This window comes from Littorina saxatilis, linkage group LG15, assembly GCF_037325665.1.
Source record: "Littorina saxatilis isolate snail1 linkage group LG15, US_GU_Lsax_2.0, whole genome shotgun sequence".
Taxonomy (NCBI): Eukaryota; Metazoa; Mollusca; class Gastropoda; order Littorinimorpha; family Littorinidae; genus Littorina; species Littorina saxatilis.
The window spans coordinates 20,965,208-20,977,827 of record NC_090259.1 but is presented as its reverse complement, the minus strand read 5'-3'; the positions used below and the strand labels follow the sequence as shown (position 1 = coordinate 20,977,827).

General features: G+C 45.1%; 1 protein-coding gene across 1 annotated transcript in view; it reads left to right on the top strand.

The window, feature by feature from the left end:
- The first annotated feature begins 144 nt into the window (after positions 1–144).
- LOC138948793 (ubiquitin-associated domain-containing protein 1-like) overlaps positions 145–12,620 on the top strand; it is a 20,808-nt gene continuing 8,332 nt past the window's right edge. The window contains exons 1-5 of the mRNA XM_070320409.1: positions 145–558; positions 4,431–4,492; positions 4,889–4,996; positions 6,994–7,096; positions 7,572–7,683. Of these exons, the coding sequence (XP_070176510.1) occupies positions 303–558; positions 4,431–4,492; positions 4,889–4,996; positions 6,994–7,096; positions 7,572–7,683 (641 nt within the window). The 5' untranslated portion in view covers positions 145–302. The remainder of the gene's footprint in view (positions 559–4,430; positions 4,493–4,888; positions 4,997–6,993; positions 7,097–7,571; positions 7,684–12,620) is intronic.

Below are 12,620 nucleotides of genomic sequence, written 5' to 3'. Positions count from 1 at the left end.
AGAAGTCTTATCAGATGGAGGATGACACGGTTTGGGAGAAGGGAATCTGTGTTTGCCACAGTAAAATAATTGTTCGAGAAGACTAGAAAATCCGTCTGCTGGATTGTGGCAGAGTGAGCTCCCCTGCGTTATCTCCCGGAAATAGAGGGCGGCCAGTCACAACAAATATGGACGCAGTCAACAAGTTTTGACGATCCTTTGCAGAAACTTCCACAGTGTTTCGGGATCAGAAAAGCTGTCTGGCCTCCACAGGACCCTCTTTCGCGGCCAATGATCAATCGGCCTTCATTCAGGAGTCCTAGATGGTGGTGACGGACGCTCATCTGTTCCCACCTTTCGACATGAAGGTCCGAATCACCAGTTGGGACGGACGAGACACCGTGGTGGATTTGCAACGGGAATGGACTGTTGATCGAGTGAAAATCGTTGCCATGGAGCATTTCCTCAGGCCTGGCGACAGCATGAAAACATCGTTATATCATAAGTTGCTTCACGTCCGCCTGTGCAAAGGTTTGAGCGAAGAGCTGACCCTAGGGCAAGAAGGGGTCAAGGAGAATGGTGAGTGCGCATTTCCCCTTTTCCTCCAAATTTGGTAAAGGAATTGGACTGTAACCAGACGTGTGTGTGTTTGTGTGTGTGTGTTTTAAACGTTTAAAGGCTCCGCAGGAGTATATAAGGAGCCTGACCTTCTGCGTTGGCAAATCATTTCAAACCTCTTGCAGGCAACGGACAAATACTGTTCCTACATTTTCTTTAATATCTTGGTTAATCATGAGTTACGGTGTCAGATTTTTAGTTCACACAGCTGGTTTTCACACATTTACCGCCCTATGCGCTTAGATAAGGTTAATTCTCCATAATAAAGAAGATATTTGTAAACAAACATTTCAATGGGGATCTTGTTCAAAGAAAAGCGATGTCACAGATTTACACCATGCGTTCCAAAAATAGCAAAACACGTGGCATGCGGCAATTTGGATCCAGAGCATGCTGTCTCAGGTGCATGTGTATTTGTTACATCGGATATGAAGAAAGAAATGCAACTAACCTTTACCACCAGTTGTGGCCTTGATAGGGTATTCCTGTGGGGTTGGGATAAAGCTTTCTCACTAGTTTGAGCACACAGTCGGGCATCATTTCTCGGTTAATGTTTACCGGTGTTGCATTGTCTTGATGTAAGCAAGACGTCTTTTTCACCAAGTACAATGCACAATTCCAAGCACCGCGTCGGTCTAGCATGGACCAATACTTCTTGTAGAGTACTTTTCTAACGCCGGAATTCCTGCGGTGTGGCAATTGGCCTGTACCTAGGGTAGCCACCTCTGGCGATGATTTATCGCACAAGGGCTGCAAAAACAAAAGGCACACTGGCGTACCCCAGAGGAGAGCCCTGCACTAGGACCCGTGTCTCCGGTTTCACCATCGCCTCCAGGATCAGATAACCACGTCTGCACCCTAACGGTACTACACACACGAGAGACAGCCTCTGTATCGAGGTCACACGATGATGGCCCAGCACCTCTTGGTACACAAATGGAATCTTTTATTACACACCTTCGAGTTTCAAATGGCCATTGATTCTCAGTAAATAGTCTCCTTATTGCGTTCTCCTGGTCACTGTTAATGTTGAGAAGTGTTAATTCAAATTTCGCCATTTATTTCCATAGACAGAAAGAGATGTCAGTGCAATACAGCTTACAGATCGCAGCCTAGCCCTTACTAAGTTACTATCACCGTCGGATGTTGGAATGTGAAACACTGAGGTCTTCCCGCCTGCATCTGTCGAAAACACTGATTGTGTTAGAGGCTCTCGCTGGGTGGAATAACAGACCTTGTCCCAAAGTATGCGTATACACTACGCAGATCATCACCGTTGACTTCGTCTACATGGTCCCACTAACTATAATTACTGTCCCTGACAGTGCCTCACAGGATGGACAAGTTTACTTTAAAAACAGGAAGGGGAAATCTAAACTCGGTTTGTTCTAAGTGGACATGGGAAACAAAGGGACTCGTATCTTGGGTCGCCCCTGGCAACACAAATGGAAGAAACCAGGATATATATGCAAATGGTCTTGTGCAGTTTATTCCAAGGTGGTAGGGGGTTGAAAGGGGGAACGAACAGGAAGGGGGAGGGAACAGTGGTCGGTGGAGCTACTATACTAAGACTGCAGCAATGGACTGGTGCTGTGAAATCATCACCCACACATTTCGAGCTACCCTCCCCCCTCACCATTCGGTTCACAAACCTGATTTTGTCCTTGGTCAGTTTGAAAATGATTGGTTTGTTCAAGTATTCCGCCAAAAAAATGCGCCAAGATTTCCCTCCTCATTTTAGTGGTGTTTGACGCTTGCCCCACTCACTTAGTCAGAGTCTGATGCAAAAATTGACTCGAGAATTCTGTTCATTGACGTTGTGACGTACTAAACTTGTTTATTGTTAGCGGTTTTGGCTGATTCTGTGTTGTTTTTCTGCAATATCAGCGAAAGTACCATAAGCCGTGACTGAGTTACAGCAAACAAGACTAAGTTTCATTTTGTCCGTTTGACTAGCCTGACATCTACAGCCTTGACTTTGTTATTCTGTTTTTCTCTGTGTGACTGATTTCTTTGACACAAAGGTTCTCTGTGTGAAAGTTCAATTGTATTGTAAATATAAACAAGATACGCAATCAATATGCAAGATATATATCACAAATGTTCAGAAACGAAATGTGAAAAACTCTGAAGAAGCCGTGTTAAAAGAAGAAATGCTGCTCGCACAGACAGAAAGCCACTTTCTCCTTCCATCTGGCCTGTTCGTGTTTACATCGCGTGCCACGTGTTGTGCTATTTTTGCCAAGCCCCGCCCCTTTTTCTGTTGCATGATGGGAGAGGCCGGATTGGCCGTGACGTGTTTAACAACAGCGGGTATAAACTATAATACCAGAATTTCCACGCTGGGTTTAACATTGTGCATTCATGGACGTTATCTACTGCAATTGCAATCTGCAAGTACTGACGTGTGTTTCTTTCAGGCGAGATATTCTTTCGGCTACCCACTCGCGAAGCTAGGAAGCGAGATTGTCTATGAAACGGTTTAATGGCTAGCTACGGAAGAATTAAACACCATTAGTTGATTCCGAAAAGGTCGTCTGCACTGGTCGGTAAAAAACCATGGACAGCCAATCGGATGGGCAGCTGCGTGGCCGCCATGTTTTCTCGCCAAGCGAGCAAGCCCAAAGCTACCTGGCGTCGGCTAGCGTCACTCCCGGCGAGATGTGCCCAAGAAACGGTACTTCCTTGCCCCACTCGCCTATTCTCGCCTGTAAGAAACAGGAGACTGATCTAGTGATTTTGAAAAAAAAAAGTCATTTTAGTTACCATTCAGTTAAGGAATGAACTGTATGGATGCGTGTCATTTAATTGGGGTTCAGAAGGAAAACGGCTGCGCAGCTAGGAAGGGAGACAACTATGTTGATATCATATATAATACGAATGCGATGTGTGCAAAGGGAGACAACCATGGCAGCTGTTTTCCTTGATCGCATGACCAAGTTGATTAATTATGCTCACTTTCGGAGCTTATTCCTTCAATTAATTTCACAAGAATTATTTGTTGCTTTGATATAAGTGATTTGTATCAAAAATAAGTTCAAAAAACCACTTGATTGTGATAGATCTATGAATTTCCAACGCTGAAGGGCCGGTAAGACGCTGGCTATGCAGGTGGCCACACTCATGTTACGCCTTGTGAAACTAACGTAACACCTTTTGTACGCATGAGCTTGCGATAAATTCAGAAGGATAGCGCATGTTGTATTCCTTATGTGTTCCTTCATATGTAATAATCCGGCCGTGTTGACCAATCAGAAGAGGCGAGGCGGCGACGCCTTCACTAGGGGCAGCGAGGCGCTGACTTCAAACATGATGGCGGAGTTAGATTTGGTTTTCTTCCTCGCAATTTCATTAACTTCTGGACTTCCATAGAAGTCATGAAGCACTCTGGACCATTTGATTTGAGTGTTTCTCCAAGATTAACTTCATTAAGTACACAAACACTGTATAATAGCTTTTTTTGAGAAATTGTGTATGTAGTGCGGATTCACATTATGAGAAAAATCCTAAGCGTGTGGACACTTGGCAAAAGCCTGCATAAGCTGTAAATGTAACGCAGGTATGTTCAACAAAACCCCACGCTGGTGTTTGAAACTGAAAGGAAATAGAACAACTGGCCCACAAAACTGCAAATGGGTTACCTTCAAGTCTGCTGCATCACATTCCCAGTTAAATTACTGCATGTATTTCGTGTGAATTATATGTTTGTTTCGTTCAGAGTCAGTAAATGATGGGACATTACATAAACAATTTACATATTAAAATAGTTCAATATTTTGTTCATCACTAACTTTAAGTTTAACATACGCACACACATTTTCTTTGGATTGCAGATGAACTTTTGTTGCTGAAACGTCGACTTCCACCATCAGCCTTTGAATTATCAGAGAGACAGGTTAGCTGACTTCTTGTTTTGTTTGTTTGATTGTTTGTTTTTGTTGTTTTGTGTTTTACTTTTCATGTCATCATCACGGTCATGTTCAAAGTAGATATTAGAATAACTCATTCATTAATCAAACTGTTTTGAGTTTGACTTTTGGACATGGTTAGAGTAATTTTGTAGGTGGAATGAGCTGCATTTTAAACACACAGTTTAAATCTGTTAAGTGTTATTAGCTGTATACTGCTATGCTTTCCACTTCTCCACCTTCCTCCCTTCCCCCAAAAGAAGAAAAAACAATTTCAAGGCATTTTTGCTTTTGCTGCGTGGGAGCCCTCAATAGTACTGGGAAACTTTACAATTAGCACTTCAACTTTTTTGACTGTTATAGTGTTATATTTCTCCTTGCAGAAAGAAGATCGACGAACGCCGGATGTGGCCACAATTCGAAAGGTGACTTCCAATATGCCAAAGATGACCTACAACCCTGGAGATGTAGAGCCAGTTAATTCTGTGGATGTAAGTAACAGGATGTTTTGTAAACAATTTGTGGGTAATTTCAGTGCTGGGTTCCCTAATTATAGATCTCCCTTCTACATTCCACCCTGTTGACATGTCCCGTGACATGAAAATAAAGTTTACAGAATGAATCGAATGATTCAAATTTCAAAGTCAAAATTATCACTTTTCGTAACGGTTTTGCATCAGTTTCATCACACTGCTATGATTCTCTGTATCTGCAGACAGCTTGTCTGAGTTCGGGAAACTATTCTTCAACATTACCCAATTTGTCAATTATTTTAGCTGAAGGATGCCATGCAGACTCCATCAATATTCAATACTCAGACTCAGAGACGTGTTTATCTTTTTACATTTAGTCAAGTTTTGACTAAATGTTTTAACGTAGAGGGGGGAATCGAGACGAGGGTCGTGGTGTCTGTGTGTCTGTGTGTGTGTGTAGAGCGATTCAGACTAAACTACTGGACCGATCTTTATGAAATTTGACATGAGAGTTCCTGGGTATGAAATCCCCAGACGTTTTTTTCATTTTTTCAATAAATGTCTTATGACGTCATATCCGGCTTTTCGTGAAAGTTGAGGCGGCACTGTCACGCTCTCATTTTTCAACCATATTGGTTGAAATTTTGGTCAAGTAATCTTCGACGAAGGCCGGACTTCAGTATTGCATTTCAGCTTGGTGGCTTAAAAATGAATTAATGACTTTGGTCATTAAAAATCTGAAAATTGTAAAAAAAATATTTTTTTTATAAAACGATCCAAATTTACGTTCATCTTATTCCCCATCATTTTCTGATTCCAAAAACATATACATATGTTATATTTGGATTAAAAACAAGCTCTGAAAATTAAAAATATAAAAATTATTATCAAAATTAAATTGTCCAAATCAATTTAAAAACACTTTCATCTTATTCCTTGTCGGTTCCTGATTCCAAAAACATATAGATATGATATGTTTGGATTAAAAACACGCTCAGAAAGTTAAAACGAAGAGTACGTGGTACAGAAAAGCGTGCTATCCTTCTCAGCGCAAGTACTACCCCGCTCTTCTTGTCAATTTCACTGCCTTTGCCGTGCGCGGTGGACTGACGATGCTACGAGTATACGGTCTTGCTGCGTTGCATTGCGTTCAGTTTCATTCTGTGAGTTCGACAGCTACTTGACTAAATGTTGTATTTTCGCCTTACGCGACTTGTTTCTTCTTCTTCCGAGCTCATGAGCTGAAACTCTCATTACCCTCATGACTTCTGTTGACTTCTGTGTTCTTGTTAATTTTTGACTTGTATCTGTGTTTTCTAAAACTAAAGTAAAAGCTACTATGTTGTTTTTGCGTTTTTGCTTTTTGAGTCACTTGAGAAAAAGTGACTCTATGTAATCGGTCAGTGTTAGTCTGTCCGTCCGGCCGGCCGTCCGTAGACACCACCTTAACGTTGGACTTTTCTCGGAAACTATCAAAGCGATCGGGCTCATATTTTGTTTAGTCGTGACCTCCAATGACCTCTACACTTTAACGATGGTTTCGTTGACCTTTGACCTTTTTCAAGGTCACAGGTCAGCGTCAAAGGAAAAATTAGACATTTTATATCTTTGACAAAGTTCATCGGATGTGATTGAAACTTTGTAGGATTATTCTTTACATCAAAGTATTTACATCTGTAGCCTTTTACGAACGTTATCAGAAAAACAAGGGAGATAACTAGCCTTTTCTGTTCGGCAACACACAACTTAACGTTGGGCTTTTCTCGGAAACTATAAAAGTGACCGGGCTCAAATTTTATGTGAACGTGACTCATTGTGTTGTGAATAGCAATTTCTTCCTGTCCATCTGATGCCTCATATAATATTCAGAACTGCGAAAGTGACTCGATCGAGCGTTTGCTCTTCTTGTTTATTTACACCCTAATTTCAGTTTTAGAGGGTTCATTAGATCAGACCAAAGTTTAACAAACAAAACAAAACATGATCACATTTTGTTGCCGTTTATTCCTTTGCAGTTTCAAACAGAACTTCGTCGAATTCTGGTCTCCCTCATCGAGGCGTCTCAAAGAATTCTCTGTCTCAACCCTTCTGCGGCAAAGATCTTCAAACAGGCTGAAGGTTGGTTTATCATTGAAGTCACCTGCAATGACCAATGCTGGTCTCTGCAGTATGTTTTGATATTAGTAAGTGCATGCTTGTGTACATGTCTGTGTACTCTACAATATGATGCACTACATGTACAACTTTACTATTTTGCATAGTTTTTGGCTGATAACAAAGCCAATTCACCATAATTAATACAAACATTAAAAAGTGTATTTTGTTGCAATTATTTGTTGTTGCAAAGATTGACTCTTCATATTTATTTGCTTTTGTATTTATTGCAACTGTAAAATGTGGGTACAGTATCTCTTTGGTATCTGTTAGTGTTGTGGACGAGCTAAACGCTAATTCAGTGATGGTTGACTGTGTTTTCTTCTTCTTCTTCTTCGGCGTTCCAGGACTGTGTTTTCAATGTCTTATTTGCTACTTCAAAAGAGTTGATAAATCGGTTGCTAACAGTGTTCTCAGTGTCTTAATTTACTACTTACAGAAATGCTGAGTGAACCATTGCCGCAACCTAAGATTGATGCGGGCGCATTGAAACAGCTGACCGACATGGGGTTCCCAGAGTCACGTGCCAAGAAAGCGCTGCTTTTAAACAAGTGAGTGATACTTTGAATTATAGACAACTCCGATGAGGCCCCACCCACTGTCTCAGTATGCCATGCTGACTAGCTCACTTGAAAATAAATTGGTCAAATCGAGGAAAAACCCAAAGATATTTTGTCTCTTAATTTGGCGTCATACATACTTACGTGGTAGCCCCCTTTCATAGTTTTAAGGACCCACCCCCCCTACTTTCTGTTCATAACCTCTGTGAATGTACTCCTATTTTGAGACTTCTTTATTTGTGTGAGCTGATATTCTGATATTAAATTACATATTCCTACTCCGAATCACATGTAGCATTGACACAATCGGAGATGCCAGGTTCTGAAAAGGCTAACCGTCTAAGGGAAGCAACCCCAACCACAAAAAGTGTAAACGTAGCCATGGTAATGACCATACACCCGGGGAGTTACCTCCCATCGTGCATGCCACGTCACTACTGCTACTGAACACGTGGTTCATATCATTCGACCTTTCAGCTTTCCGAGGAGCAGGTTGTGAATTTTTGGCTCTCCAGTGGCTGTGCTGTTTGGTGTTGTTTATGACACCCACTGGCCACTTTACCGTCTATCTTGCCTCCTGCTTCGTAGTTGGTGAGCTCTTTCCTTTTTGGTCATTATTTTGACAGGAATGTTGTTGTAGTTGCTGATTTTCGTCCGTTTTTGGACTTGTTATATTTCAGTAACTATCGTTGGCAGCCATTTTTGTTGTCAACATGTATTGACAGCTTTAATATGTGGCTAGGCCGATGTATGCTGGAGGTAAACGTATTTTTACCTTCTTACTTGCTTTCTGCTTTGATTAGTTGTTAAGCTTGTTCCTTTTCTGTCATTAGTTGACAGGAATTTATCTGTAGTTGCTGACTGTTCGTCCGCTTGGACTCCTAAATGCGTTTCAGTGACTTATTGTGTGGCCGCCATTTTCGGTTGCTCAGCTTTCCTGACAGCTTCTGTTTGTGGCTAGGCCTATGTTATAGTGAGGTTCTCCTTACTTTACCTGCTTTATTGCCTTCTGCTTGTTAGTTGGTAAGCCATTTCCTATTTCGTCATTAGTACTGACAGGAATTTTCGTTATTGCTTAATTTTCGTCCGTTTTGGACTTCTTTTTGTCCAGTAACTTATCGCTTGGCCGCCATTTTGTGTATCAGCGTTGCTGACAGTGGTTTACATGGCTAGGCTTTAGCAGGTATCTACCAGTCCGTGGGACTTGTTGTGGTTTCGGATTAACATGTTTTTCTGTTGTGTCCGTTACTCTTTATGCCCCGAACAAACACTTTGGGGGCAGTCTACTTCTCTTGTATGTACTGTTTCTTCTCGCTCACCTTCTCTGCCGTTAGCGGATCAGGTGTCACAGGTGTCTTCGTTATCTACGTTGGTTCCGGAGATTCGTACTTCCGTACGAGAAGAAATTTTGCGTGCCAAGCCTGCGACTTCCGTTGGTCCCGCTGTCTGTGGGTGACGTCAGCTTGTTGGCTTCCTTGACTCTTCCGGCCGAGACATTGTCTAGGGCGGATGTTTTGCTTCTTCGTCTTCTACCGCTGTGGTTGGCGACTCAAGTAAGTCGAGCTGGTCCACAGGTCCTCGTGAGACCGTCGGACGCTCCCTGCTGGGACACAGCTCTTTTCGGCGGGTTCACGACCCGCAAAACTCTGTTCAGTCGCACCCTGGCTTCGTCGAAGACCATTGTGTGGCTGAGCAATGGCGGTAGCCGTTTCCGGCTGCTGCGCTTCCGGCACTCGCCGGAAGCATAGGTCCCCCAATGTGCGCACCCGCTGTGGTGGTTCCGGGGTTGACCGGACGTTGCCTTCCGGGCATTCGGGCTTCCGGCCCCCGTCCTCTGTTCAGTCGCACCCTGGCTTCGTTGAAGACCATTGTGTGGCTGAGCAATGGCGGCAGTCGTTTCCGGCTGCTGCGCTTCCGGCATTTGCCGGAAGCATAGGTTCCCTGACGTACGCACCCGCTGTGGTCGTTTCTGGGGTTGACCGGACGTTGCCTACCGGGCATTCGGGCTTCCGGCCCCCGTCCTCGCATACGGCGCTTCCGCTTTTCGCGGTCTCGTCTCATGCTTTTCCGGCTCCGCCCGGATTTACTGCTCCTTCCGCTTCCACTTCCTCCCGGATGTCGGTAGCTGAGGAGCAACGCCAGCCCTTCGGGCAGGTGTTGTCTCAGCCCTGGCCGCGGCAGTCAACGTTTCAACCTTCGGTTGTTGCTTCGACTGCCGTTCCGGTTCCTGCGGCTGCAGGCTTGCCGTCTTCTCACTCTTATCCTGGGCAGGGCATGAGTTTGAAGACGTTGGGGGGGACGGATTTCCGGTTTCCGGTTATGTCGTTTCACCTGCCTTCCACCGGTAACGTGGACTTCGGTTTTTCGCCGGATGTTTCGGACATTCAGTCTGTCGTCAGCGATTTCACACGTGCTGGTTATCCGGAAAAAGGCTTAACGCTGTCCTCTAGGCTGCGGCAGAGGTCACGTCGAGGTATTTTCCGGACGGGGCTTCGGCCTCCTACACTTCCTGTTGGAAGCATAGGTCCCCCATCTCAAGCGCACGTAGTGGCTTGTCTGGGGTTGATTGAGGACTGGCCTACGGGCGTTCGGGTTCCGGCCCCAGTCCTCCTCTGTTCTGTCTCACTCTTGTTCCGTCGTGCACATTTGTGTTTCACAGCAAGTGCGGCAGCCGTTTTCGGCGCTGTGTTTCCGGTTTTACTGGAAGCATAAGTCCTCCATTTCAAGTACATGTTGCTGTTTTGACTGGAGTTGACAGAGGACTGGCCTACGGGCGTTTGGGCTTCCGGCCTCAGTCTACTCTATGCAACTTTCGCTTCCGTTTTTTGCGGTTTTGTCTGCTGCATTTCCGGCTTTGTTCGGATACACTACTCCTCTTCCTGACACTCATTCTCGGAGGTCGGCGGGTGAGGAACAGCGGCTGGCCTACGGGCATTTAGGCTTTCAGCCTCAGCCGGGGCAGTCTTCACTCTACCTGTTGGGTGTTGCGGTTACTGCCTATTCAGTTCGGGTGGCTCTAGACGTTTCCCCTATTCACGACCGTCATTAGGGGGATGAGTCAGGTCTTTTCCGGTTGGATGGGTTTCCGGTTTCCGGTCATCTCATTCATCAGTTTACCACCAGCAACTGTGACTTCGGTTGCGTTCGTGGCTGAACTATTCTGGTTCTCAGTCTTTAGTCAGCAATCGGACAAGTTCGGGATTTCCGTCGAAGCTCGAAGCTGCGACTCAGGATTTCCTGTTGGGTGCATCGACTTTGGTGGCTTCCTTGCTGGTTGTCTTGGTTGTCGATGTCGGATTTTCGTTCCGCGAAGGTAGGATGCTTTCCTACTTCCGGTGCCTTAGTCATCTTTGGTGGGTACCACGGTTTGCAGGTTTTGGCTATGCCATCTCCTTCTGGAAGTGGTATCTCTAGCGTTTTGGTTCTGCCGCTGTTTCTACCTTGGTTCAGTTCCGGAACACGCTCAGCCCTGGCTGGCTTCGGCTACACGGGCTTCATCTTTTGTTCCTTCTTGCTTAATTCAGCTTTTGGAACTTGCCTCCTTTCTCTACTCTGTTGGCCAGCCCTTGCTAGGGTGAGCGAAGAGCAGATGAGGCTGCCCTTCCTTCACTACGCTCGTACGGCGGGTGTCGGAGGGACTTGTTTCTTTCGCATTCTCTGTTCCCTGGACAGTCAAAGAGAGTCACTTGAGCTTTGCCCGCAGTAGAGATTCAGTCGAGTAGAGATCACCAGGTCTCTGACTGCTTTGCAAGGGTTGAAGTAAGGTAAAGCTAGCATCCTCAGGTGAAGCATGCTTCTCGAAGCATGCTCAATCCTCTGGTTAAGCTAAGCTGGCAGCCAATAGGCAGCCTCCGTCGGAATACTTCTTCCTTCTTCGGTTGGGGTAACAGTTGTTTCAGCCATGGGCTGCTGCTGTTTTATTTCCGGGTTTACCGGCAAGGTTGGTTTTTTCCTCACCGACGTTTCTTGGTACGTCGGGGGGGATGGAACAACGGCCGACCTCAGGGAGTCAGGGCTTTTAGCCTTGGCCGGGCAACAGCCTTTCCGCGTTTTGGCGATGGTGGTTGTTGCCTTCCTGTTTCTTGTGGCTTCGGACTTCGTCTTTTCTTTCCTTTGTTCTCACTTTTAAGGAGATTGGATAGGACGATTTCCGTTTGGGCGGGGTTCTCTGGCTTCAGGTTACCCCTTTTTTGGCCACAAATACTTGGACTTTGGTCCTTGTTATCTTTCACCGAGTTGGACTCTGTCTTTCTCTAGTGAACAGACACGTTCTGGTGTTTCGTCCAAACTTAAGGTTCGCTTGAGTTGGCCTCGGAGGTAACATTCAGATTTTCCTGAGGGGGCATTGTCTTGGACAATGGATGTTTGAGGAGTAGTTCTTTGTGGCTTTCCTCCTCTCTCTCAGGTTTTGGCTGCTCTTCTCCTTCGGGCAGAGGTTTAGCTAATGTTTCCCTAAGAACTCTTGTTTCGGGAGTCTTACGGCTGGCTGGCTTCACGGTTTACGTTTACCAGTCTTTGTTTTCTGCTTTCGGTTTTTTGATTCACTCTCAATTATCTTCAAGCAGACTGTTTTGGGAACACTCTGGCTTTTAGCCATTTTGTTTATGGTTGCCAGTCACAGCGGTCTTTGACCACCGGGGGTCCACACTTCCGGTGGCTTACGCACAGTCGTAAGTGGCTGCTGTCGTGTGCTACCTCTCTCTCTGCGTTCGCAGAGACTGGCAGAGGAAGACTGGCGACCCTCTATTTGAGAGTTTTCTCTTTGAGGTGGACTCTGGTACTTAGTGCTCGGATGTCTCTCTCGCTCTTTTGTGGGGATTGGTCACTCTCATTTTGAGCTGACTTCTTTCTCACAGGCCTTTCGGGCTTTACTACATCCCAAGGTTTGCAGACTTTGGCATGGTTGTCTTAAGGTCACCGCGAGGGTG